Source organism: Chiloscyllium punctatum, chromosome 2 (assembly GCF_047496795.1).
Source record: "Chiloscyllium punctatum isolate Juve2018m chromosome 2, sChiPun1.3, whole genome shotgun sequence".
In the NCBI taxonomy this organism is placed as follows: domain Eukaryota; kingdom Metazoa; phylum Chordata; class Chondrichthyes; order Orectolobiformes; family Hemiscylliidae; genus Chiloscyllium; species Chiloscyllium punctatum.
This window is the reverse complement of record NC_092740.1, coordinates 147,404,635-147,431,183: the sequence shown is the minus strand read 5'-3', so window position 1 is coordinate 147,431,183 and position 26,549 is coordinate 147,404,635. Positions and strand designations below refer to the sequence as shown.

The 26,549-nt window shown below is 40.3% G+C and overlaps 1 protein-coding gene across 3 annotated transcripts in view; it reads left to right on the top strand.

Annotated features, from left to right (window-relative positions):
• Nucleotides 1-20,219, top strand: part of tmod1 (tropomodulin 1) — a 103,194-nt gene extending 82,975 nt beyond the window's left edge. For 2 of the 3 annotated variants that reach the window (XM_072590074.1, XM_072590055.1), the window contains exons 8-10: nucleotides 8,587-8,730; nucleotides 12,306-12,450; nucleotides 18,805-20,219. In XM_072590074.1, the coding sequence (XP_072446175.1) occupies nucleotides 8,587-8,730; nucleotides 12,306-12,450; nucleotides 18,805-18,869 (354 nt within the window). In that variant the 3' untranslated portion in view covers nucleotides 18,870-20,219. Of the gene's footprint in view, nucleotides 1-8,586; nucleotides 8,731-12,305; nucleotides 12,451-14,369; nucleotides 14,435-18,804 lie in introns of all 3 variants that reach the window. The other variant, XM_072590066.1, reaches the window with a different exon arrangement.
• The last annotated feature ends 6,330 nt before the right edge of the window (nucleotides 20,220-26,549 follow it).

The following is a 26,549-nucleotide window of genomic DNA, read 5'->3' as shown; positions in this document are numbered from 1 at the left end:
CACAGTTCTGCAACTTATATATTTCGAAATAGAACTTTCTAAAGGCGGCATTGATCTTTTTACGATCAGAAGACAGGGTACCAACACTCTCTCTAATAGACGTAATGGCTTGGGGAGCCTTTTTCTTTCTGGCAAGGTACGCTAGATACCTGCCAGGCTTGTCACTGTATTCAAATAGTCTCTGCTTTGCAAATAATGTTTCCCTTTCTGCTGTTTGAGTAAGTGTGGTATTCAAAGTTATCCTAAGGGCTGTGATCCACTGTAGTTTAATAATGGAGGGCCTATCAACATACACTGTCTCAGCTGCCACAGGCGAGCCTCGAGCAGACGCTGTTGTTCTCCCTTTTGTCTTTTCTGGGTTGCAGAATATGAGATAACCAAGCCTCACACGTATGCCTTAGCAGTCTCCCACATCATCGAAGGGCTACTGGCCGTGTCTGAGTTGATATCCCAGAAGGTTTTAAATTCCTGAGAAATGTATTTTATGAACTTGCTATCTTTCAGCAGAAATGGGTCCATATGCCAATGTCGGGGACCTATCCCATCATCACTAGTCTTAACCTCCATATATACTGCGGCATGGGCAGAAATAGTTACATTAACTATTTTACAAGACAATATCGAGTTCAGAAGGGTCGAGGGGGCAAAAGTCATATCGATTCTGGTATGGCACTTGTGTGGGTTAGAATAGAAAGTAAAGTCTCTACTCTCAGGGTGAAGACACCTCCACACATCTATCAGCCCCAACTCCCTATTCAGATCCGCCAGCTGCCCAGATCTCAAAGATATGCCCGCAGTGCTCCTAGGTATACTGTCTGTCTCTGGGTCAATGGTACAATTAAAAACTCCCCCTATAATTGTATGGCGGACCCCAAGAGCCATCAACTTGGAGATTACAAATTTAAAAGGGATGCACCAGGGGGGCAATAAAGCTTCAAAATCCCGTATTCTTCTCCATATATTAGGGCTTTAATCAATATATACCGTCCAGACTCATCTTTTATCTGGCTTAGCATTTGGAAGGGAAGATTCTTCCGAATAAGAATGGCTACTCCTCTACTTTTTGAGCTGAAAGATGAAAAGAACACCTGACCAAATCCACCCTGTTACAGCTTCGAATACTCCTTATCAAGTAGCTGTGTCTCTTGTAGAAGGGTCACATCAACCCTTTCTTTTTTTAAACTTGATAATATCTTTTTCCTTTTGATTGGTGAGTGGCTCCCCTTGACATTCCAGGAGTACCACCTAAACGAATGGCTAGCCATGATCGTCCAAGCAAGCCCAAGACCCCCCAGGAGGAAGAACCCCCCCCAAAAGACATTGAATATAAACCAAAAACAATTCATGTATTAAAACACTCTTTAAAACAGCTAAATCAAAACAACTAAGAACTACTCCTAAATAAAAGTAATATAAGGCATATTTAAAAGGAGACTTTCCCCCTTGCTCACAGGGGGCACTACTATCTTCCAATAAACTCGTCATAACCTCTCCCAGCCAGAGCCATGCCCTCGGCCCAGGCATTACAAAATAGAGTAAATAAATTCCAATATCTTATAAGACAGGAGTTAAGAGTGGGCCAAAATAAAAATATATAAGATTACAAAATTACAATCCCAGCAAGTATTGAGCAACCAAATTAAAAAAAAAACACTTAGGAACATCCCCCAATAATCAAATAAACCACTCGAGCTATAGATAGGAGTCCAAAGAAAGAATAAGGAACGAGAACCGCCCCCCCCCCCCCCCAAGGAAAGGTGGAGAAGAGAAAGACAGAGAAAGGAAGAGGGTAAGATAAAGGGGGAGCAAAATAAAGTCATTATCCATACAGTTAAAGTCCCGCAGTCTATTTGAGAGCATCCAGGAATTATTTTACTTTTTCCGGTGACCCGAAGTTATATACAGATCCTCCATAGCTGAAGCACAGCATTGCTGGACATCGCATGGAATATTGAATATTTAAGTCCCTCAGACGCTTCTTCGTCTCATCAAATACCTTCCTCTTGTGGACCAAACCGGAGAGAAGTCCTGAAACAACATTATCTTGGAGCCCTTGTACATCATGGCATAGGGATCCTTCCCCAAGACTCTGGAGGCCTTCAGCAACATTTGTTTTTCCCCGTAATGTTGAAGTTGGACTAGGACCAGGTGGGGGAGTTGGTTCGACCTGGGCCCATACACAGCAGCTCGGTGGGCCCACTCCACCTGCACCCGGTCCAGCTCCGACTCCAATTTCAGCAGCTGTGGGAGCCATTGCTCCAGAAAATCCACAAGCTGGCCTTCCTCATCCCGTTCGAGAAGGCCCAGCGACCAAATATTTTTCCGATGACCTCGATTTTCAAGGTCATCGATATGTTCCTCCAGGATCCGGACTCACTGCTCCAGAGCCCGGACCTGACCCACGGATGACTCAGCAGCAGTCTCCAAGGCCGTGGCCCGTTGCTCCGCCCCTCCGACACACTGCCCAAGTTTCTCGATCTCTCAGTCATGCTTTTGCAGCATGACCGAGGTCAACTCCCACCTGGACCAGGTCTCCTTGATGGAAGCATCAATCTTCTCTCAGAGTTTAATGAACTCCAAGATCAGGCTCGCCTCTGCAGGTAAGACCCCCGGGGCGGCCGCGGATGTCTCTGTTGCTGCGGGTGGGGGGGGGTCCCTGTCTGCTGCGAACTGCGAAAGCCTTTGTCCTTGGTCATTTTAAAAAGCACCAAACTGTTAAAGTTTGATGCAGAATGGCCAAGGGTGCTGGGCAAAAACCATTTTAAGTAATTTAGCAGGTCAGGTGAGGGTGGGTACCCCACTTTGCCTAAGTCTTGGGCAGAGGTCTGCAGACTCAGACCTACTGGGTCACCGCCATCTTGGTTCTCCAGAGGTGCTTCCTAACATCTCTCCTGAACAGTCTGGCCCTAATTCTCAGACTATGTCCCCTATTTCTAGAATCCCCAACTAATAGTTTATCTTTATCTACCCTGTCTTTGCTTGAAGATTTTGACTTGCTAATTTCTAGAGAAATCAGGCCTGATTTGTTTGATCTCTCCTCATAACTTAACCTCTGAAGGCCAGGTATCATTCTTGTATCTAACCTGCATTGTACTCCCTCCAATATATCCTTCCTAAAGTGTGGTGCCCATATCAGCTCATGGTATCCGAGTGGGATCTAACCAGAGTTTTGTATAATTGCAGAATAACTTCCGTATCAATAGACAATAGACAATAGACAATAGGTGCAGGAGTAGGCCATTCTGCCCTTCGAGCCTGCACCACCATTGAATATGATCATGGATGATCATCTTTAATCAGTATCCTGTTCCTGCCGTATCTCCATAACCCTTGATTCCACTATCCTTGAGAGCTCTATCCAACTCTTTCTCAAATGAATCCAGAGACTGGGCCTCCTCTGCCCTCTGGGGCAGAGCATTCCACACAGCCACCACTCTCTGGGTGAAGAAGTTTCTCCTCATCCCTGTCCTAAATGGTCTGCCCCATATTTTTAAGCTGTGTCCTCTGGTTCGGCACTCATCCATCATCGGAAACATGTTTCCTGCCTCCAGAGTGTCCAATCCTTTAATAATCTTATATGTCTCAATCAGATCCCCTCTCAGTCTTCTAAACTCAAGAGTATACAAGCCCAGTCGCTACAGTCTTTCAGTGTAAGGTAATCCTGCCATTCCAGGAATTGACCTCGTGAACCTACGCTGCACTCCCTCAATAGCCAGAATGTCTTTCCTCAAATTTGGAGACCAGAACTGCACACAATACTCCAGGTGTGGTCTCACCAGGGCCCTGTACAACTGCAGAAGAACCTCTTTGCTTCTATACTCAATCCTTCTTGTTATGAAGGCCAGTATGCTATTAGCCTTCTTCACTACCTGCTGTACCTGCATGCTTACCTTCAGTGACTGGTGTACAAGAACACCCAGATCTCTTTGTACTGCCCCTTTACCTAAATTGATTCCATTTAGGTAGTAATCTGCCTTCCTGTTCTTGCCACCAAAGTGGATAACCATACATTTATCCACATTAAACTGCATCTGCCATGCATCTGACCACTCACCTAACTTGTCCAGGTTACCCTGTAATCTCCTAACATCCTCTTTATATTTCACCCTGCCACCCAGCTTAGTATCATCAGCAAATTTGCTTATGTTATTACTAATACCATCTCCTATATCATTAATATATATTGTAAAAAGCTGCAGTCCCAGCACTGATCCCACAGTACCCCACTGGTCACTGCCTGCCATTCCGAAATGGAGCCGTTTATCACTACTCTTTGTTTCCTGTCAGCCACCCAACTTTCAATCCAAGTTAGTACTTTGCACCCAATACCATGCACCCTAATTTTGCTCACTAACCTCCTATGTACTATCCTTGTACTCCAATCCTCTAGGTATAAAACCCAGCATTCCATTTGTTTTCTTGATTCTTTTCTGCATCTGTAGTGGCATTTTAAAGATCTAGTCTCCTGAACACCTAAGTCTCCTTGAACACCTAGAAAGTACACTGATTGGTAACATTGAACTCCATCTGCCACAGTTTTGTCCATTGAGCTAGTCTATATATATATCCCTTTGTAATTTTATGCTATCATCCGACACTGTCCACAATGTTGTCAACTTGCATCGTCAACTTTGTATCATCACTATTTTCATAAGAATAAGTGAGAAAAATAAAGCACAGCTAAGGAACTTTCAAAATAAGACAGTACGCTGAAAGACAGGACAAATAATAAATGAGGAGGAGAAAGTGAGGACTGCACCTGCTGGAGGTCAGAGTCAAACCATGTGGCGCTGGAAAAGTACAGCAGGTCAGACAGTATCTGAGGAGCAGGAGAAGCTCCATGAAGGGCTTATGCTCGAAACGTCGACTCTCCTGCTCCTCAGATTCGCTGCTCCTTGGATGCTGCCTGAACTGCTGTGCTCTTCCAGCACCACTAATCCAGATACTGCTTGACCTGCCGTGCTTTTCCAGCGCCACACTTTTTGACCCTAGTAATAAATGAGTTAGTGGAAATAACGCTGCGTCAATAAAGTGTGCATGAAAGGATTACTCAAAGTATGGTAAATTTGCTGAAAAATGACGAGTGAGTGGGGACAAGAAGTGATAGTTCCAGAAAATAGCCAGTGTATTATTGGGAATTTCTCCCCAGCTAGGATAAATTCAGAATTTCTGTAGTACTGTAGAATCAGCGAATGGTTACAGCACAGGTGGAGGTTATTCAGATGGTTGGCTCTCTGCAAGAGCACTTGAGCTAGTTTTACTCTCCAACCCTTTCCCCATAGTTCTGCAATATTTTTCTCTTCAGGCACCTGTCCAATTCTCTTTTCAAAACCAATGTTCAATCTGCCTCCAGCAATTTTAAAGCAGTGAATTTCAGATCTATTCCACTGTGCAGAAGGGTTTTTCTGTATGTCATCCTTAGTTTTATTGCTCACACTTTAAATCTGTGTCCTCTGGTTCTGAATCCTTATGTCAATTAGAATAATTTCTGTCTACCAACATTTTGTAGTCCCCTAACGATTTTGAACTGCTGAATACGATTTGCTGAACAGGAGTCATAGAATCATAGAGTCATAGAGATGTACAGCATGGAAACAGACCCTTCAGTCCAACTCGTCCATGCCGACCAGATATCCCAACCCAATCTAGTCCCACCTGCTAGCACCTGGCCCATATCCCTCCAAACCCTTCCTATTCATATACCCATCCAAATGCCTCTTAAATGTTGCAATTGTACCAGCCTCCACCACTTCCTCTGGCAGCTCATTCCATACACGTACCACCCTCTGTGTGAAAGGTTGCCCCTTAGGTCTCTTTTATATCTTTCCCCTCTCACCCTAAACCTATACCCTCTAGTTCTGGACTCCCCGACCCTAGGGAAAAGACTTTGTTCATGTACCCTATCCATGCCCCTCATAATTTGTAAACCTCTGTAAGGTCACCCCTCAACCTCCGACGCTCCGGGGAAAACAGCCACAGCCTGTTCAGCCTCTCCCTGTAGCTCACATCCTCCAACTCTGGCAACATCCTTGTAAATCTTTTCTGAACCCTTTCAAGTTTCACAACATCTTTCCGATAGGAAGGAGACCAGAATTGCACGCAATATTCCAACAGTGGTCTAACCAGTGTCCTGTACAGCCGAAACATGACCTCCCAACTCCTGTACTCAATACTCTGACCAATAAAGGAAAGCATACCAAACGCCTTCTTCACTATTCTATCTACCTGTGACTCCACTTTCAAGGAGCTATGAACCTTCACTCCAAGGTCTCTTTGTTCAGTGACACTCCATAGGACCTTACCATTAAGTGTATAAGTCCTACTACGATTTGCTTTCCCAAAATGCAGCACCTCGCATTTATCTGAATTAAACTCCATTAGCCACTTCTCAGCCCATTGGCCCATCTGGTCCAGATCCTGTTATAATCTGAGGTAACCCCTTTCGCTGTCCACTACACCTCCAATTTTAGTGTCATCTGCAAACTTACTAACTGTACCTTTTACTCTTGCATCCAAATCATTTATGTAAATGACAAAAAGTAGAGGACCCAGCACCAATCCTTGTGGCACTCCACTGGTCACAGGCCTCCAGACTGAAAAACAACCCTCCACCACCTCTCTCTGTCTTCTACCTTTGAGCCAGTTCTGTATCCAAATGGCTAGTTTTCCCTGTAATCCATGAGGTCTAACCTTGCTAATCAGTCTCCCATGGGGAACCTTGTCGAATGCCTTACTGAAGTCCATATAGATCACATCTACTGCTCTGCCTTTATCAATCCTCTTTGTTACTTCTTCAAAAAACTTAATCAAGTTTGTGAGACATGATTTCCCACGCACAAAGCCATGCTGCCTATTCTTAATCAGTCCTTGCCTTTCCTTCTTCAAGGAGAACAAGCCCAACTTTTCCAATCTTGAGGTTTTTTATTCCTGGCTATATTCCCATGAATCTTTTCTGCTCCCTTTCTCTAATTTTGATCTCGTTCCTTCAATGTCCAGAATTGGAACAATACTCTAGTTGACATGTCATAGAGTCATAGAGATGTGCATCACGGAAACAGACCCTTTGGTCCAACTTGTCCATGTCAACCAGCTATCCCATATTAATCAATTCCCATTTGCCAGCACCCAGCCCATATCCCTCCAAACCCTTCCTATTCATATACCCATCCAGATGCCTTTTAAATGTTGCAATTGTACCAGCCTCCACCACTTCCTCTGGCAGCTCATTCCATACATGCACCACTCTCTGCGTGAAAAAGTTGCTCCTTAGGTACCTTTTATATCTTTCCCCTCTCACCATAAACTTATGCCCTCTAGTTCTGGACTATTCAGTGTTTTATAGAGGTTGTTTCTCACAGCTTTGCTTTATTTCTCTATGTCTCTATTCATAATCGAGGATCTCATTTTTCAACCTTCCATAACTTGAGCTCATCAGTTAGTATACATAATCACTTAGGTCTCTCTGTTCCTGCATTCCCTAAGGTATCTATTTTGTCTCTCCTCGCTTTTCCTAACCAAGTGTATAACTTCACACTTCATTGCATTAAATTCCATCTGCCACAAGTCACTCATTCAACTAATTTGCCCATGTCCTTTTAAAATCTCCTCACAGCTCTCAGTACTTCAAAGCTTTGTTGTATTTGCAAATCTTGGAACTGTGCCTTATATACCCAGGTTCAGGTCAATAATGGCTATGGTTCTACTACCAACTCTTAGGAAACCCCTCTGTAAATAGTGGGAGACTAAAACTAGGCTTCAGTGTTAAAGAATAAGATGTCTTGCTTTGAAGTAAGAGATTAGGAGAATTTATTTTTCTCAGAGGTTCTATGGTGTGTGAAATTCTCTTCCCCAGCAGTTAGTGGAGGCTGGGTTTTTAAAGGTGGAGTTAAATATATTTCTGATGGACAAATGAGTCAAGGGTTTTAGGGTGCAGACATGAAAGTGGAGCTGAGACTATGTCAAGATCACCATGATCTTTTTGAAAGGTGGCACAAGTCTGAAAGACCAATTGACTGGCTCCTGCTCTAAAGTCCTGTGTTCCTTTCTCTTCCATTTACCCGAAGAACAGTTATTTACCATTACTCTCTGTTTCCTGGACAATCAACTTTGTACCCATGCTACCATTGTCCTTTAATAGATCCATGCTAGTGTTCCATAATTAATCTAAACTTGCTCAAGTGGCTATTTCACTGGGAACTCTTATCCACTAGAATGTTGTTGGAAACCGCTCTCCAACCAAAGTATCACTGAGAACTCTCCAAAGAGAATATCTTTAGGAATTCCTCTCCAACCGATACATCATCAGAATTTTATATGTTAGTGCATTGATATTAAAGCAACAAAGCTCGTGCTCACAATGAACAACTTCTATAATAATTCTTTTCAGTGTCAGATAAGATGTAAACAATGTATCTAATAGCTGGCATTGATTAAAGACCAATTCTAAAAAAAGCATAGAAATGTTCATTCTAACAGCTCTATTCAAAGAAACGAACCATGTATGTGAACAGGAGATTTTTTTCCATGTCTTCTTATTCAACTATCTCATTCCTTGATATTTTTGTGTGCGCTTTGCTCCTTTTCAAGGCGTTTGCAGAAATGCTGCAAGTTAACAAAACATTGAAAAGTTTGAATGTGGAGTCCAATTTTATCACTGGCAATGGAATCCTGGCTCTAGTGAAAGCTCTCCAGTACAATAACACATTGCTTGAACTTAAAATTGACAATCAGGTAAGATGAATATTCTCCTGTTGTAGTATAGCTTCAGAAACATTTAGATTTGGATTTGATACTGGGTAATGAACCGGGCCAGGTGTTAGATTTGGAGGTAGGTGAGCCCTTTAGGGATAGTGACCACAATTCAGTTAAGTTTACTTTAGCGATGGAAAGGAATAGGTTATATACCGCAGGGCAAGAGTTATAGCTGTGGGAAAGGCAATTATGATGCGATTCGGCAAGATTTAGGATGCATAGGATGGGAGGGAGAACTGCAGGGAATGGGCACAATTGAAATGTTGAGCTTGTTCAAGGAACAGCTACTGCGTGACCTTGGTAAGTATGTACCTATCAGGCAGGGAAGAAGTGGTTGAGTGAGGGAACGTGGTTTATGAAAGAGGTTGAAGCTCTTGTCAAGAGGAAGAAGGAGGCTTATGTAAAGATGAGATGTGAAGGCTCAGTTAGGGCACTTGATTGTTACAAGTTAGCCAGGAAAGACCTAAAGAGAGAGCTAAGAAGAGCCATGAGGGGATATGTGAAATCTTTGGCAGGTAGGATCAAGGAAAACCCTAAAACTTTCTATAGATATGTCAGAAATAAAAGAATGACTAGACTAAGATTAGGGCCTATCAAAGACAGTAGTGGAAAGTTGTGCATGGAGTCTGAAGAGATAGGAAAGGCACTAAATGAATATTTTTCATCAATATTCACACAGGAAAAAGACAATGTTATCGACGAGAATTCTGAGATACAGGCTATTAGACTAGAAGGGATTGAGGTTCACAAGGAGGAGGTGTTAGCAATTCTGGAAAGTGTTGATAAATCTATAGATTAGTCCCCCGGGATGGATGGGATTTATCCTGAGATTCTGTGGGAAGCTAGGGAGGAGATTGCAGAGCCTTTGGCTTTGATCTGTATGTCATCATTGTCAACAGGAATAGTACCAGAAGACTGAAGGATGGCAAATGTTGTTCCCTTGTTCAAGAAGTGGAGTAGAGACAACCCTGGTAATTATAGATCAGTGAGCCTTACTTTGGTTGTGGGTAAAATGTTGGAAAGGATTATAAGAGATAGGATTTATAATCATCTGGAAAGGAATAATTTGATTAGGGATAGTCAACACGGTTTTGTGAAGGGTAGGTCGTGCCTCACAAACCTTATTGAGTTCTTTGAGAAGGTGACCAAACAGGTGAATGGGGGTAAAGCGGTTGATGTGGTGTCTACTTGATTGAGTTTTTTGAGGAAGTAACAAAGAGGATTGATGAGGGCAGAGCGGTAGATGTGATCTATATGGACTTCAGTAAGGCATTCGACAAGGTTCCCCATGGGAGACTGGTTAGCAAGGTTAGATCTCATGGAATACAGGGGGAACTAGCCATTTGGATACAGAACTGGCTCAAAGGTAGAAAACAAAGGGTGGTGGGGGAGGGTTGTTTTTCAGTCTGGAGGCCTGTGACCAGTGGAGTGCCACAAGGATTGGTGCTGGGTCCTCTACTTTTTGTCATTTACATAAATGATTTGGATGCGAGCATAAGAGGCACAGTTAGTAAGTTTGCAGATGACACCAAAATTGGAGGTGTAGTGGACAGCGAAGAGGGTTACCTCAGATTACAATATGATCTTGACCAGATGGGCCAATGGGCTGAGAAGTGGCAGATGGAGTTTAATTCAGATAAATGTGAGGTGCTGCATTTTGGGAAAGCAAATCTTAGCAGGACCTATACACTTAATGGTAAGGTCCTATGCTGAACAAAGAGAACTTGGAGTGCAGGTTCATAGCTCCTTAAAAGTGGAGTTGCAGGTAGATAGGATAGTGAAGAAGGCGTTTGGTATGCTTTCCTTTATTGGTCAGAGTATTGAGTACAGGAGTTGGGAGGTCATGTTGCGGCTGTACAGGACATTGGTTAGACCACTGTTGGAATATTGCGTGCAATTCTGGTCTCCTTCCTATCGGAAAGATGTTGTGAAACTTGAAAGGGTTCAGAAAAGATTTACAAGGATGTTGCCAGGGTTGGAGGATTTGAGCTATAGGGAGAGGCTGAACAGGCTGTGGCTGTTTTCCCCGGAGCGTCGGAGGCTGAGGGGTGACCTTATAGAGGTTTACAAAATTATGAGGGGCATAGATAGGATAAATGGACAATGTCTTTTCCCTGGGGTCGGGGAGTCCAGAACTAGAGGGCATAAGTTTAGGGTGAGAGGGGAAAGATATAAAAGAGACCTATGGGGCAACTATTTCACACAGAGGGTAGTAAGTGTATGGAATGAGCTGCCAGAGGAAGTGGTGAAGGCTGGTACAATTGCAACATTGAAGAGGCATTTCGATGGGTCTATGAATAGGAAGGGTTTGGAGGGATATGGGCTGGGTGCTGGCAGGTGGGACTAGATTGGATTGGGATATCTGGTCAGCATGGACAGGTTGGACCGAAGGGTCTGTTTCCATGCTGTATGTCTCTATGACTCTATAGATTTCAGTAAAGCATTTGATATGGTTCCCCATGGTAGGCTATGGCAGAAAATGCAGAGGCAAAGGATTGAGGGTGATTTAACAGTTTGGATCAGAAATTGGCTAGCTGCAAGAAGACACAGGGTGGTGGTTGATGGGAAATGTTCATCCTGGAGGTCAGTTACTAGTGGTGTACTGCAAGGATCTGTTTTGGGGTCACTGCTGTTTTTCATTTTTATAAATGACTTGGATGAGAGTGTAGAAGGATGAGTTAGTAAATTTGCAGATGACACTATGGTCGGTAGAGTTGTGGATAGTGCTGAAGGATGTTGCAGGTTACAGAAGGACATAAATAAGCTGCAGAGCTGGGCTAAGAGGTGGCGACTGGAGTTTAAAGCAGAAAAGTGTGAGGTGATTCACTCTGAAAAGAAGCACTAGAAAGGGTGCAGAGGAGATTTACCAGGATGTTGCCTGGTATGGAGGGAAGGTCGTATGAGGAATGGCCGAGGGACTTAAGGCTGTTTTCATTAGAGAGAAGAAGGTTAAGAGATGACTTAATAGAGGCTTACAATATGATCAGAGGATTAGATAGGGTGGACAGTGAGAGCCTTTTTCCTTGGATGGTGATGGCTAGCATGAGGGGACATAGCTTTAAACTGAAGGGTGTAGATATAGGACAGTTGTCAGAGGTAGGTTCTTTCCTCAGAGAGTAGTCAGGTGTGGATTACCCTGCTTACAATAGTAGTAGACTCACCAAATTTAAGTGCATTTAAATGGTCATTGGATAAACATATGGATGATAATGGAATAGTGTAGGTTAGGTGGACTTCAGATTGGTTTCACAGGTCAGCGCAACATCGAGGGCCGAAGGGCCTGTACTGCACTGTAATGTTCTATGTTCTAGATCGTTGAAGACCCAGATTTCCCTGTTGTTATGAAAACCAGATGAGCCTCATTGGAAGTGGGGATCCTTTCATTGAACACTCCCAAACTGTACACTGTCCTGTTGCTTATTTAGGGGAATGGTTTTGTGACTGCTGGCACTAATTGTCTGCTATAGTCCTGTTGAGCTTTTCCTACATTGAAGGTATTATAACAATGCAAGTTTTTTTCTCATTTATGATGTATTTCTTTCCTTCATTGACAGTGTCAGCAGCTGGGTAATAAAGTGGAAATGGAAATTGCAAATATGTTGGAACACAATCCAACCCTATTGAAGTTTGGCTATCATTTTACCCAGCAAGGTCCAAGGCTTCGGGCCTCCAATGCAGTGATGAGCAACAATGATCTTGGTAAGGAGACTGCCATTGTTACATTCTGATTTCTCAGAAATATTCAAAATACATTTTGTATTTAATTTTCATTAAAAGATTTACAAATTATTATGCATTTTAGTGTCTGGATCATACAATATAACAATGTAAAGTACCAAAGAATTTTAGAATAATGAGAGTCATTTGTCAACTGAAGTAAATATTAGATTTAATATTTCCTTAATAAAAAGTTTTTAAAATGTATAGGTTTAACAATTTGTAAGTAATAGATTTATTTTGATTTTCACAGTAAAAATACAAATTGTTAAACCTATATGTTTTTACTGTGAAAAATTGAAATTAATCTGTTATTTTAATGATCCAGATTCTCTCAATGTAAATTGTCATTTGTACATTTTAAAACTTATTAATATAGCATTGTTAAGACACTGAAGAATATCTCAGCTTTTTAACAATAGAACTGACCCTGTTGCTGTTCAAATAAGATTTATAATAATTAACCATGTGATTGATACCAGTAGCCATCTTGGTGACAAAGTTTGAAAGTTTTTGGAGTGCACATTTTCACCTAGGGTTCCTCTCTTGGTGAATTCCAAATCCTGACTGCACTGCAGTGGGAATTACTGAGAAGAGGAGAGACAAGAAAGGGAGTGAAAAATCAGAACGAGAGTTACTGTAAAAACAAACTGTCAGAACTCTTGGTAACTGTCTGGGAGTCTTCAGCTTGTCTCCTCAAACATGATCAGTATTTGACACAGGGAATATTCAAACAGCAGCAGCTGACACATATCTCGAGTCATAGAGATCCATTGTTCAGGAAAGAAATGAACACCAAACTTAATTGGGAAGACGAGAGAGTCAACCAAAAGTATACTTGAACAGGTGGATTTGAGAAGGTGTTTAAAAGCTAGAAAACCGAAATTAGAACAGAAAAGGAGTTTCATAGAGTAAATCCACATCAGCTGAAAGCTGAAGCAAAAAATAATTGACTGAAAAGAACTCTAGAAGAAATTAAATGTGTTTAGTACATACCAAAGAGAATTTTCATTTAACATGTCACGTGAGAATGTTTCATTCATTACAATATCAGATGGTGGTACAGCTCAAACAGTCATCTTAGGATCATGTCTACAACTCATCCTTTTGGTATACTTGTGGGTCTTAGTACATTTCATTGGAATAGTATTGTGAAACATTCACTGCTAGATGTCTTCTGCAGCTGGAAGAATGCATTAATATAACATAAGTGCATGTTGGCTATATGAAACACAACGTGAAGATTATCATTAATCTCATACCACAAGTGGAAATTTCAAAGTTGCACACCTTAGGAAAGAAAGGTTTTCACTAAACCATTTCTACTAATTTCAAACTTACTTGATCAAATTAATATAAACAGCAATTTTTCAATTATGAATTTAGTTTGAGTCAGAATGCTTAGAGTAGTCAGCTGTGGAAACAAAATATTTTAATAAAAGATTTAACAGCTGGAAAAATGACTTTTCCACTTTGATCTGCAATTAATTTTGTTAAAAGATTGGGCGACATCTAGGTGGCAAAAACACCTAGGCAAAACAAGTCTGAGATTCCATTTTGTAGCTCCTCCATAATAATCGCTCCAGTCAGCCCTCACTCTTTGTGGTATTTGCCATGTTAAAGAGATATATATAAATGCAAGGTGTCACTGATTGATTCAAATATTTCCATTACACAACACGAGTCCTCCGTTCCTGGAAAACTTCAAACAAAAAAGTTGGCAGCTTTTTGGGGAAAGGGCGGTTATTTTTATCAAAAGAAACCAGACCATTCTGACGCAGTTAGCTATTGCAAACTTTAAAAGAATGAAATTATGCATTTCGACATTTTAATGAGTTTCTTAAATTCTCTGCAGAATCATATTTTACAGGTTGTTCTCAATAATTTAATTTTTGTTGCAGCTCGCATTAATCGAGCAGATGGTTCCTGGTCTAGATACTCAGCTTTGGAACTGGAGGAGATATAAGTATATAGTATTTTTTTGGTCATACCCTCCTAAATTGAAACAGCAGTGCTTTACACTGCCCTTCTGCTGGGCCTACACCAACTTTTCCCCTTCTCTGAGTGCAGTATTATTCCCTTCCTGTTTCCTCCACTGCTTTTTATTCTGCTTTCCTTGCAGACACAACTATTTCCTAATTTTATAGTTCTGGATGATTTTAAAGAAGTGATTGCATTAATCAGCAATTCTGTCTCTGATGCAGCAGCACTGCTTTCTTGTATCTCAACTGTTCACTTTTTCTCAATTTTTAAATTGTTTTCTGTATTTGCTAAGTATGTTATCTTTTTAATGAGTTGTAAATTGACCACATGGGAGCAACTTCACACATGCAGCACAGTAATTAATAGAGGGGGGAGAAAACTTGCACTAAGCCTCGTGTAGGACCACCACACAAGTTATTTAAAAACCTACTCTCAAAATCTGGATTGTGCCATTTGGTAAATAATGCTCGATTAACGTGTTAATCTCATGCTTTACATCATTTTGAAAATTAATGTTTAGAGACCAGACTTCTAACATTGATTATTGCAGGATGGTGGCAGATCATGTGATCAAGCAGAGTGCTTGATTTCCAATGGTTCTGAAAGAAAATCAATTTTCATTGGCTCTTCACATATACACCCCAAGAAACCAGCAAACCATGCTGGATGGGGTCTCAAATATTAGCCTTACAGTGTCAGGGACCCCAGTTCGATTTTATCCTCGGATGACTGTGTGGAGTTTGCACATTCTCCCCATGTCTGTATGGGCTTCCTCCAGGTGCTCCAGTTTCCTCCCACAATCCAAAGATGTGTAAGTTAGCTGGATTGGCCATGCCAAATTGCCCATAGTTTCAAGGATGTGTAGGTTAGGTGCATTAGTCAAGGGCAAATATATAGTAGGGGAATGGATCTGGGTGGGTCGGAGGGTTGGTATGGACTTGTTAGACCGAAGGGTCTGTTTCCACACTGTAGGGATTCTATAAAGAGGTGACATAGTGGCTCAGTGGTTAGCATTGCTGCCTCACTGTGCCAGGGACCAAGTTCGATTTACACATCTGCATGGGTTTCCTCCCACAATCCAAAGATGTGCAGATTAGGTGAATTGGCCATGCTAAAAAAAATGCGAATAGTGTGCAGGGATGTGTAGGTTAGGTGCACTAGTCAGGGTAAATATTGGGTAGGGGAATGGGTCTGGGTAGGTTGCTCTTCAGAGGGTCGGTGTGGACCTGTGGGGCTGAAGGGCCTGTTTCCACACTGTTCGGATTCTATACTCCCACAATGTTGTGTTTTAGTGGAATTCTTCATTTCTAATGCTTCTCGTCTTGGAAGTCTGAAGCAAAATAAGAACATTCGATCACCTTTGTCCATGAGAAATTTCTCATGTTTTGTGAGTGGCCACACAAGCATTTTGAAAAAAAGAAATCACTAGTCCAATCCCGATTTTAAGTGAGGCTCAAATCTCATTCTGTTCTATCTTTAATAAATATTCCAATGTGTGGAATAGAAAGAATGCCAAATTAGGAATGCACTACATTCACTGAGATGTTAACCCATTTCTCAGCTTCTCACCTTCTATGCTCTATTTACTGACCAGTGGGTACTGGCTGTGCATGTGGTTGAGTCACAATACTAGTAGACAATGTTAAGATTATTCAACATCACTCAATCAAATGTAAAATGCCATTTGTTTAACTGTCATCTTAAAATCATGTTTATATTGCAGTGAATGACTCTCAGTAACTTATAAAAATATTAAAGAATGAAACAGTTTTCAGCTGGAACTGGATGGCATTGATTTTTTGATACTATTTACTGCTTCCATCTGGATTGCTAGAGGGAAAGCCTTAGTCGTGAAGTGGACCAACATGACATGGGTTTGGACAGATTCATTCTGATTACAGGCCTTCAACTTTCATCTACTTTCCCTTCTGGGAGCTCTGGAACCCAGTTCTTAAATCCATTTTGGAATGTAGCTAGAGGCATACAGCATGGGAAGAGACCCTTCGGTCCAACTTGTCAATGCCGACCATAATCCCAAACTAAACTAATCCCACCTGCCTGTGCTTGGCCCATATCCCTCCAAACATTTTTATTCATGAACTTCTCCGAATGTCTTTTAAATTATGTAACTCTACCCAGCATCCACAACTTCCTCTGGAATTTCATTCCACATGCAAACCACTCTCTGTAAAACACATCACCTCTCATGTCTTTTTGAAATCTCTCTCCTCTCACCTTAAAAATATGCCTCCTTGAAGTCCCCACTCTATGGAAAAGACACCCACCATTCACCTTATCAATGCCTCTCATGATTTATGAAGCTCTGTAAGGTCACCCCTCAACCTCCTACACTCCAGTGAAAAAATTCCCATCCTCTCCTTATAACTCAAACCCCCCATTCCTGGCTCATCCTGGTAAATTGCTTCTGAACTCTTTCCAACTTAATGGAGATTTGTAAATGCAAGTATTTTGCCAGCACCCAGGGGAACAAACCATAACTTCATAAACACCAAGCCCTGGTTTACCAACATTAAGTACCCAGAATTAAATATACAATAGAGTTAATGTATAAGCAACAATTTAAAATAAGAAAAGAATGGCACATGAAAACGCTCACAAAGCTAAAGCATAACCATGGGAAAAACTCATGTAGACAGCCAGGGAACTTTTCCAGAATTCCAGTAAAGAAATATTGCAGGGACAGACTGTTTAGAGCATGTTGCTATGCTGTACCTGACCCAGAAGAAAGTCTATTGGAGCTCATTGCAAATATGTTTTATTCTCTCCAACTGATGTCTCACCTTGATATGTACAAAACCTCAGTTTAAGCATAAATTTACATTTCCTTTGCAGGTAATACAGAAAATGCACTTACCAATTCAAAGAAAATACATATATAGGAAGGAAGTAGCTGTTGACCATAGATAGCAAAGAAGTGGATGTTAGGTTTGTCTTGGTTATGTAAAAAGTTGTAGAAACGCTCAGTAAAAACATGTTCTTCAATGAGGTCCAGCGGCTGGTTTAAAATTCTGCATTTGCTGCCATCAAACTGAAGGAATAATGGGTCAGCAATGAAATTCATAAGGTTTTCCTGAAATAGAAAATTGTTTAGAATCACTTCTATATGATGTAATATATATTTTGTGATTTTACATTGAGGATGTTTAATGTTTAAAAAAATTAAATGTGAAAAAAAATTAAAAGTTTTACAATTGTACCTTTGAAAATACATTTGCTGCTACACAGTTCCTGTCAAAATGTTGAAAGAAAATAATGTGGAATCCTGGTTTACTGGTTAGGTCTCAACTTAAGTGTTGTGTCCAATTCTATGCACAACCACTTTAGAAACAATTCCAAGACTTTGGTGAGGGTGCACAGGAGATTAGAATGTGACAGAACAAAAGGAGACAATTTAGCCCATAGTGTCTGTTCCAGCTCCTTCAGACACAACTATCTAATTCATCTGAGTGCGTTGTCCTTTGCCCGTAGCACTGAAAACTTTTCCATTTAAAGTATTGATTCAGTTCCCTTCTAAAAAATTAATTCTGCATCCACTTTCCTTTCTTACAGTACATTTCCCAATAAAACAACTCACTGTATAAACTTTTTTTTCTCATGTCACCTCTGACTTTTTAGCCAATTACCTTAAATTAATGTACTCTGAGTTCTGAGCCTTCTGCCAGTGGAATCAATCTAACGGAATTTCTTTTCTTCATCATCCTGTTCTGGGAAATCTTTTCTGTTTGTAAAGGATCCTGTATACCTTTTTAAAAAGCATTCTCAAGTTGTCGTGCCAAAACATAGTCAAACATAACACTCCCATTCTGTTCTCTAATTTAGCGTGTTCTGGAAATTGTAATGTATATTTCCATACGTCCAGTATCAAGAGCCAGTTATACTTTTAAAGGAACAATAATATATGATGTGGACAATGTAGACAATGTCTGTGATTATGTAGTATTGAGAAATATTATCAACAGATATATTTTAGTCATTTGTTGAGGGAGTAATTATCTGATGATTTTGTATGGACAAAGTACTTTAATTAGCAAAATTGTCATAAATTAGAGTGTATACTGTATCATAATATAGGAGAACAAGTGGCAAACAGTTGAGGCTTAAAGTTGAAGATAATAAATGATAAAATTAGAATACAGGACCAATAATACTTTAGAAGTTAAAGAAAGCTATTGATTAAAGTACAGTGAAGGTTCCGTTTTGTATTATTATACTGTATATTAACGCTATATATTCTAAGATGATGCACTTGTTTAATCTTCCTTATTACCAGTGTACAGTTTTTCAATTGAGATCTTTATCATGAATTGTTTATGACTTTTCTGTTTATTTTAGTCAGGCAAAGCCGACTGCAGGGCTTCAATGGCCCCATCTTCCCCAGGTGCCGGACAACTGTCTAATCTGTTTGTGAAGACCTCTGCCTCTATAGCACACGCCCTATACAGTTGGATTCTACATACACCCAAGAGGGCGTCTCCAATTCTCTGCTGCGGCTCCATTTTTTTTCTTTGTGTTATATGATAGGATGATGTATCTAATTGAAGTTTAGTGTGAAGTCCAATGGCAGATGTCTATAGAAATAGCTTGTACAGATTGTGGTGTATTTTGTCTGACAGAAAAATAGCAGTATGTGCAGTACAAAATGGTTTCAATTCAGTTAGTGCTGTGTGCCCAGAAGCTTGAAACCATCAATTCTAATTTATCCATCAGTTGAGTACATCACTGAATGGATTATTGGTTCTACCATAATTATATTGTGCATGTACAAGCTTGCTGTTCTAGGATTTTCTGTAGAAACATCGGTAATCCTTTTTATTTATATGACTTGACACCAGAGAATTACCTCCTAGTGTAAACCCGCTGGACTGCTGTTGTGGGAACACAGAGTTCACACATTAACTTTGTGGCAATCAAAAATGAAATAATGCACTGCTTGAGAATTGTGTGCACCACCATGCTGTCTGCTGATTTTCAGATTTTTCATGTAACCAGCATCTCTACTGATTTGGGTTACTTATGAAAAAGGATTTTAAAAAGACCCAGAATGTTTTTGTTTTTAAATCAAAATATTTATTTTAGGTAGATTTAAAATCATGGGAATTTATTTAAACACTTGCTGTTTGAGATATCGGATCCGAGGAGATGCAGCCTCTGTTTATTCTTCACATTACTGCAAATGTACTCAACACTGAGAACTAGAGGGCAGGAAATGGCTTGAAATGTTTCATAGACTGTATTTACATTGTGCCTTAAAAGTAAAAGTACTTTAAATATCCAAAGTAACCTTTGCAAAGATTTATTTTTAATTAAGCAGAGTCTGTTCTAGTTCAAAGCCAAAATCTGTTCAGATTTTGAAAGATTCATCAAAATAAGTTATTGTTTCATTCAATTGGCAAACTCAGACCAAACTGCTCACACTCACAAAGTTGTGTTCAGCAATTCATGGACACCAGGCTTCTATTTTCCATGAAACCATTTATTTCTAAAGCTGGGACATTTTTTGTCTAAACACAGAATGAATAATTGATTTGTTTATAAATTTCAGACTGGTTCCAGGAATTGAATTGTGTGATTAAGAGCAAGCTCTGCCCAAAGCAGGTGAAAGTATTGGTTTTAAATCTACAATGTTGTGGTTTTTCAAAATGTAGAATGTATTGATTCTTGCACTTTATGACAAATAAAGCATTACAATTTTGGGCATTCTGTAGCTTCACATTCTTTGAAAATGGTCAATAAAACCTCCTGTGTAATACTGTTGTGCAATAAAAGTAGTGATGTTTTGTTTATCTTTACTTGGAACAGCTTCACCTGTATAACATAAAACCTAAATAAAATGGTCCTAATACCACAGCATTAGGCAATAGAAATCTTCATTTTTTCTACAAGAATTATCAGTAAATATAGGTACTGTTGTGGAGAAAATATAGAGAAGCACCAGGAGACGCAGAGAGTTCTTCAAGAAGTAGGTATTTTATTTGCAAACAAAAAATCGTGACACTGAGAAAGCTGATTCTCGAATGCCCACGAGCCTCAGGGTCCATGGATTTTTTAAATCATGTTTCTGTTAGCTTATCAGCATGTCCAACTATATTAATCAAAGTACCTCACTCTAGCTACACAATAAACCAGTGATGTTAGTTCCCATTATCTCTTTAGTTGTACATTCTACTTAATGTTATTCTAATGTCACAGTGAGATATTTATTGCTAACTGTGCTACAGAGATCTTCAATTGCAGATTAACCTGTCATGATAGATATTTAGCTATTCCATCTGTTACAATAGTCTCCTGTCTCAAGCTGACTCTACTATTAATTAGATATTTTAATGTCATGTCCTAAATATTTACAGTCCCAATCCTGTCATAATAACACTTAACAGAGAAACTTGCTTTATTACTGGTGTTATCTCGTCTCGCCACAGTGACCTTTCAGCCTTAACCTTACTCTGCTAATTAGTGTAAGAATGTTCCACTATGGTTATCCCATCCTGCCTTCCACAGAACACAGGCTGTTTGTGGTCTTCATGCTTTAACCCTTCCCATGCATTCATATTCTTTATTTTCCATAGTACCAACTAGGCAGGCAGCAAGTGCAAAGGGTTGATTTTGAAGTTTGTGTGCTATTGACTTGTGGCTCATAAAACTCCCTCCTATAGGCTATTCCATAGCCATTAGGCTACAGGAATGTAGTTAGGAAGGAGTCCTCAACAATTACTTGAGACTCCACGAGGCCTATGACATCAGGCCAAAGATAGATAAGGAAAACTGCTGCTGATTTCAACCCATTGCCTCTCTAAATCAGTTCTTCTTCACCTTGAACAGCAATTGAAAAAAACACTGAGGGCCTCAAAGACCATCACTCGGTGACTAGGTAGCATCACTAGTGATCAAGCTGGCTAAGTCCTAGAGGACTTAAGCATATTTAAGGTGACTAAATATTTTAATAAGGGCAGTGCAGTTGACAAGGTTTATATGGACTTCAGTATGGCCTTTGACGTGGAAGACTGGTCGAAAGGTAAAAGCCGATGGAATTCAAGGCAAATTGGAAAAAGTGGATCCAAAACTGGCTTACAAATAGGAGGCAAAGGGTGATGGAGCAGGGTAGATTTTGTGATTGGAAGCCTGAAAACTGTGATGTACCACTGATTAGTCGTACAGTGCAGTACTGGGACCCTTGTTGTCTGTAATGTACATAAATATCTTGGATGTGAATGTAGAAGATGTAATTAGTAAGTTCACAGATGAAATAGAAATTGGTGGTGTTGTTGATAGTAAGGAGGATGGTCTCAGGCTATAGTCTGATATCAATCAGCTGGTAAATTTGGGCAGAACCAACAGCAGCTGGAATTTAATCCCAATAAGTGTGAGGTGATGCATTTTGGGAGGTCTAATAAAGGAAGAATTTATACCAGGTATGGTAGGTTCCTGGGGAGTACTGAGAAACAGAAGGACCTATGTGTATGAGCCCATAGATCCTTGATGCTGTCAACACAGGTAGACAAGATGGTAAAGAGGAAATACAGGGTACTTGCCTTTGTTAGCCAGGGTATAGAATACAGGAGCAAAGACGTCATGTGAAAACTTTATAAAATGTGATCAGGCCACAGATGGAGTATGTGTGAAGTTCTGGTCACCACACTATTGGAAGGATATAACTGCAATGGAGATGGTGCAGAAGAGACTCTCCAAAATATTGACTGAAGACAGAAACTCTCAGTTATGAAGAGAGATTGGATAGGTTGGGCTTCTTTTCCTTGGAGCAGAGAAGGCTGAGGGAGGATCTGACTGAGGTATGTAAAACTATGAGAGGCATAGACAGAGTGGATCATGAGAATCTCTGCCCCATGGTAGATGTGGCTAAGACTAGACGGCATAAGTTAAAGGTGAGGAGGAAGTGGGATTGTGGTAATTGGTGAGGGAACCAACAAAAAAAAAAGGAAAAGAAAACTTACTTGACCTCATCTTCACCAATTTTGGCAGGTGGATTTGTCCCTGGCCATGTTGGTAGGAGTGACCACTCTGTATGAACAAAGTCCTGTCTTCACATTGAGTGCCACATAACATGATGTGCACTATCACATCATATTGTACTAAACATCGGATGGATTTCGCATCTCACAACTAGGCAACCATGGGTCATCAAGAGCATAATTGTGTTCAAGTATAAGCTTTAAACTTGTGACTTGATATATCCTCCAATTTGCCATTACCACCATGTCAGGGGATCCACTCTGGTTCAATGAAAAATGTGGGAGGGCATGCCAAGAGCTAACCAGGCATAGCTAAAAATTACCTTGGGCAGCCCAATATAAGAGTGCAAAAGAACAGGCTGAAGAATTTCCAACTGTCTTCAGCCAGAAGTGCTGAGTGGATGATCCATTTCAGCCTCATCCCAAGGTTGCCAACAGCCCAGATGCCAGTCTCCAACTGATTCAATTCACTCTATATGGATATTGCCTTAACAACATTCCAGCAATAATGCTGAAGATTTGTGCTCCAGAATCAGCTGCATACCTAGCCCAGCCATTCCAATACAGCTACAAAACTGGCATCTACCCAGCAATGTGGAAAATTGCCCAGGTATGTCCTGACCACATAAACCTGGACAAATCCAACCTGGCCAGTTATAGCCCCATCAAACTATTCTCAATCATCAGAAATAGGTCATCAGCGGTGCTATCATGCAGCACTTGCTTAGCAATAACCTGCCCATCAACGCTCAGTTTGGGTTCTACCAGAGGCACCAGCTTCTGACCTCTTGACAGCATATGATTAAAAAAAAAGAATTGAAATCAAGAAGTGGGGCATTACGGACCAGACCAAACCCCATCAAATATATTCAGAACGTAGTCTAGATCCTAACATTTTCTTATTTTAAAGCTAAGTGTAAGGCATTGCTTTCCAGGTGCAATTTGATTGGTCAAACTACTTGATATTAAGCAAAACACAGTTTATGTTTATACTACAGTTAAAATACAGACAAAAGAAAAAAGAAATTGGAATAATTTAACTCGATTGAAAAACTTAATTGATTATTTAACTACTTAACAGTAACTGTTTCAATATAGTAAGACTCCCAAACACACTCTTGGCAAAGGAAAATTCAGTAAACTAGTTTGTCTCACAGGCAATTCTTCAGTTAAAAAGGAAAAAAACATCGAGAGAAAACTCTGGCAAAGATAGTAGCAGGAAGTGATACACTGCAGCTTTCAAACCCAGCTTCAAGACTCCAGCAACTGCTACTAAAAATCCTCACTCTGGGGTAGCTTGACCCCAACTATTCAGACTGATTGTATTGCTCCAACTTGAAAAAAAGACCCCAAGGCCTCACAAGCTGTTTACTTTGTGGGATTCGAATACACAGTTCAGCACATCTGTCTTAAAACCTCTCTTCAAAAAAAAAGAATGAAATGCACCTCTTAAAGCTGTGGTATTGTCACAGAGACTGCTATTTAAGCAGGTCTTCAGGGTGTTGTCCCAGGTCCAACCATATTTAGTTGCTTCATCAAAGACTTTCTCTCCATCCTAAACTTAGATGTTTGTTGCTGACTGAACAATGTTAAGCATGATTTGTGATGATGCATACACTGAAGCAGTCCATATCCATTTACAGCAAGAGCTAGATAATATTGAGGCTTTGGGCCAACAAGTAGCAAACAACATTGCATATCACATGTGCCAGGTAATGATTGTCTCCAACAACAGTGACGCTCCTCCGACTTTCAATGGAGTTCGAGTTGATGAGAAAGTGAACTGGACCAACCATACAAATACTGTGTTGTAAGAATTGGCCAAAGGCTGGGAATTTTGCAGTAAGTAATTCACCTCCTGACTCCCAGAGTAAGTCAGGGACATGAACACTCTCTACTTGCCAGGATGAATGCAGTGTTAAGAACACCCAAGATGTTTGATACCATCCTGGACAAGCCAGATCGTGTGATTGGCATCTTGCTCAGGACTTTAAACATTCATTCCCTCCACTATTGACTCTCAGTAGCAGTAGTGCACATATATAAGGTGCACTATAGCAACTTCTCAAAGTTCTTCTGACAGAACCTTAAAACGCTAAAAGGACAAAGACAGCAGGTCCAAAGACAGCACCACCACTTGCAAGCACCTCTCTTTAAGTCACACATCATCCTCATTTAAACAATATCTTCACTGCTGCCCGGTCACAATCCTGGAACTCCTTCCCTAACAGGACTGTGGGTCTGGCCATCTCTGCTCAAGGACAATTAAATATGGGTGAAAAATATTGACCTAGCCAGTTAAGTCTGTATCCAGTGAAAGAGCAAAAGAAAACCAAGAATAATGTCGGATGTTTGAAGTATGTGTGTAAATAATGACAAACTTTCCCAAAATGCTGAAAGTAAGCCACAAAATATTTACCACTGAATAATCTTTCCATTCAAGATTGACTATCAAACAAAAAATAAACCTGCCTTTTCATGTCCTTGGGGTGTCCCAAAGAGCGTCAGATGTGATATATCTGTTTATATCCAGCAACATTGTCATATCATGTTGATATGCTACCCAATATCTTTTTAATGAAAATCTTTTGTTTTTATCAGAAATAAAGCAGAATTATGGACGCAAACTAAGACAGGACAGGCATGGGGCATCTAAAAATCAAGATTGCTTAATGGGTGGTTTTGTAAGTAAAGATTGTAAAGTTTGTACTCTTTTTCATCACCTTGAACATACAATACTTTTTGAAATATAGGCATTTTGCAATATGGGGAAATAAGAAGCCAATTTTCCACATGAATTTTTAAAGATTTTATCAATTTATTCACACAATGAGGATATGGCTAGCCAAAGGCCAGCTAAGAAACAATCTCATTCTGTGGGTCTGGAGTCACACGTAGGCCAGACCAGGTAAGGTTGGCAGTTTCTGTCCCTAAAATGCATTGGTGAACCAGATGGGTTTTTCCAACTATCAACAATGGTTTTGTGGTCACCATTAGATTCTTAATTCCAGATTTTTATTGGATTCAAATTCTACCATCTGCGATGCCCTCTCAGCTTCCCTCCAAGAACAATCCAAACTCCTTGAATCTATCCTCATAACTGAAGCTTCTCATTTCCAGAACCATTCTTGTGAATTACTTCTGCACTCTCTCCAATATATTGCCATTTTTCTTACAATGTGGTAATAGCACAAGTGTCTTACACAAGTTCATCACCTCCTTGTTCTTGTATGCTATGCTCCCATTAATAAAGCCGAGGACACGATGTTTCAGTAACTACACACTCCACTACAATGATCTGTGCATGTATAGACCCAGGTCCCTCTGCACTTGCACCCACTTTAGAATCATACCCCTTCTGTACATTGGCTTTCAATGTTCTTTTGACTAAAGTGCATCACTTCACACTGATCTGCATTGAACCTCATCTGCACATATCTGTCTACTCCACCCTGTCCATGTCTTTTTGGAATTCTACACTGTCCATAATCTTTCAGTCTTCGCTGGCCTTGGAGGTGCTGCCAGAAGACTGGAGAATTGCAAACATTATGACCTTGTTTGAGAGAGCCTGTAGTAATAATCATAGCAATTACATGCTATTCAGTTTAACTCCAGTGATGGAAAAGTTTCTAGAAACAATTATTCAGGTTAGAAATAATAGTCACATGGAAGATGGTAGGTTGTTTAGGATTTCTAGAGGGGAGATCATATTTAACTAACTTGCTGGAACTTTATGAAGCAGAAATAGAAAGGACTAGTGAGGGTAATGCACCATGCATGGATTTCCAGATGACGTTTGCTCAGTATTACACTGCAGAATTGTGAGTAAAGTTATGGGTTACAGTATAAAAGGGACAGTAGCAATGTGGGCACAAATTTGGTTGAGTCACAGAACACAGTAATTGTCAATGGATTTTTGTTTTCAGGAGTGTGTCCTAACTTGGCCAACAAGTGGATTGCCAATTTTTAAAAAGTCTTCTGATGTATATATGGTAGACTAGAGAAGCAGAAGACTTCCCTGGTCAGCCAGAACCATGTAATCGCTGCAGTAGAACAGATTCCAATGTTAAAAGACCTCACTTGCTATTTCTTGTGATGAGCAAGCATTAT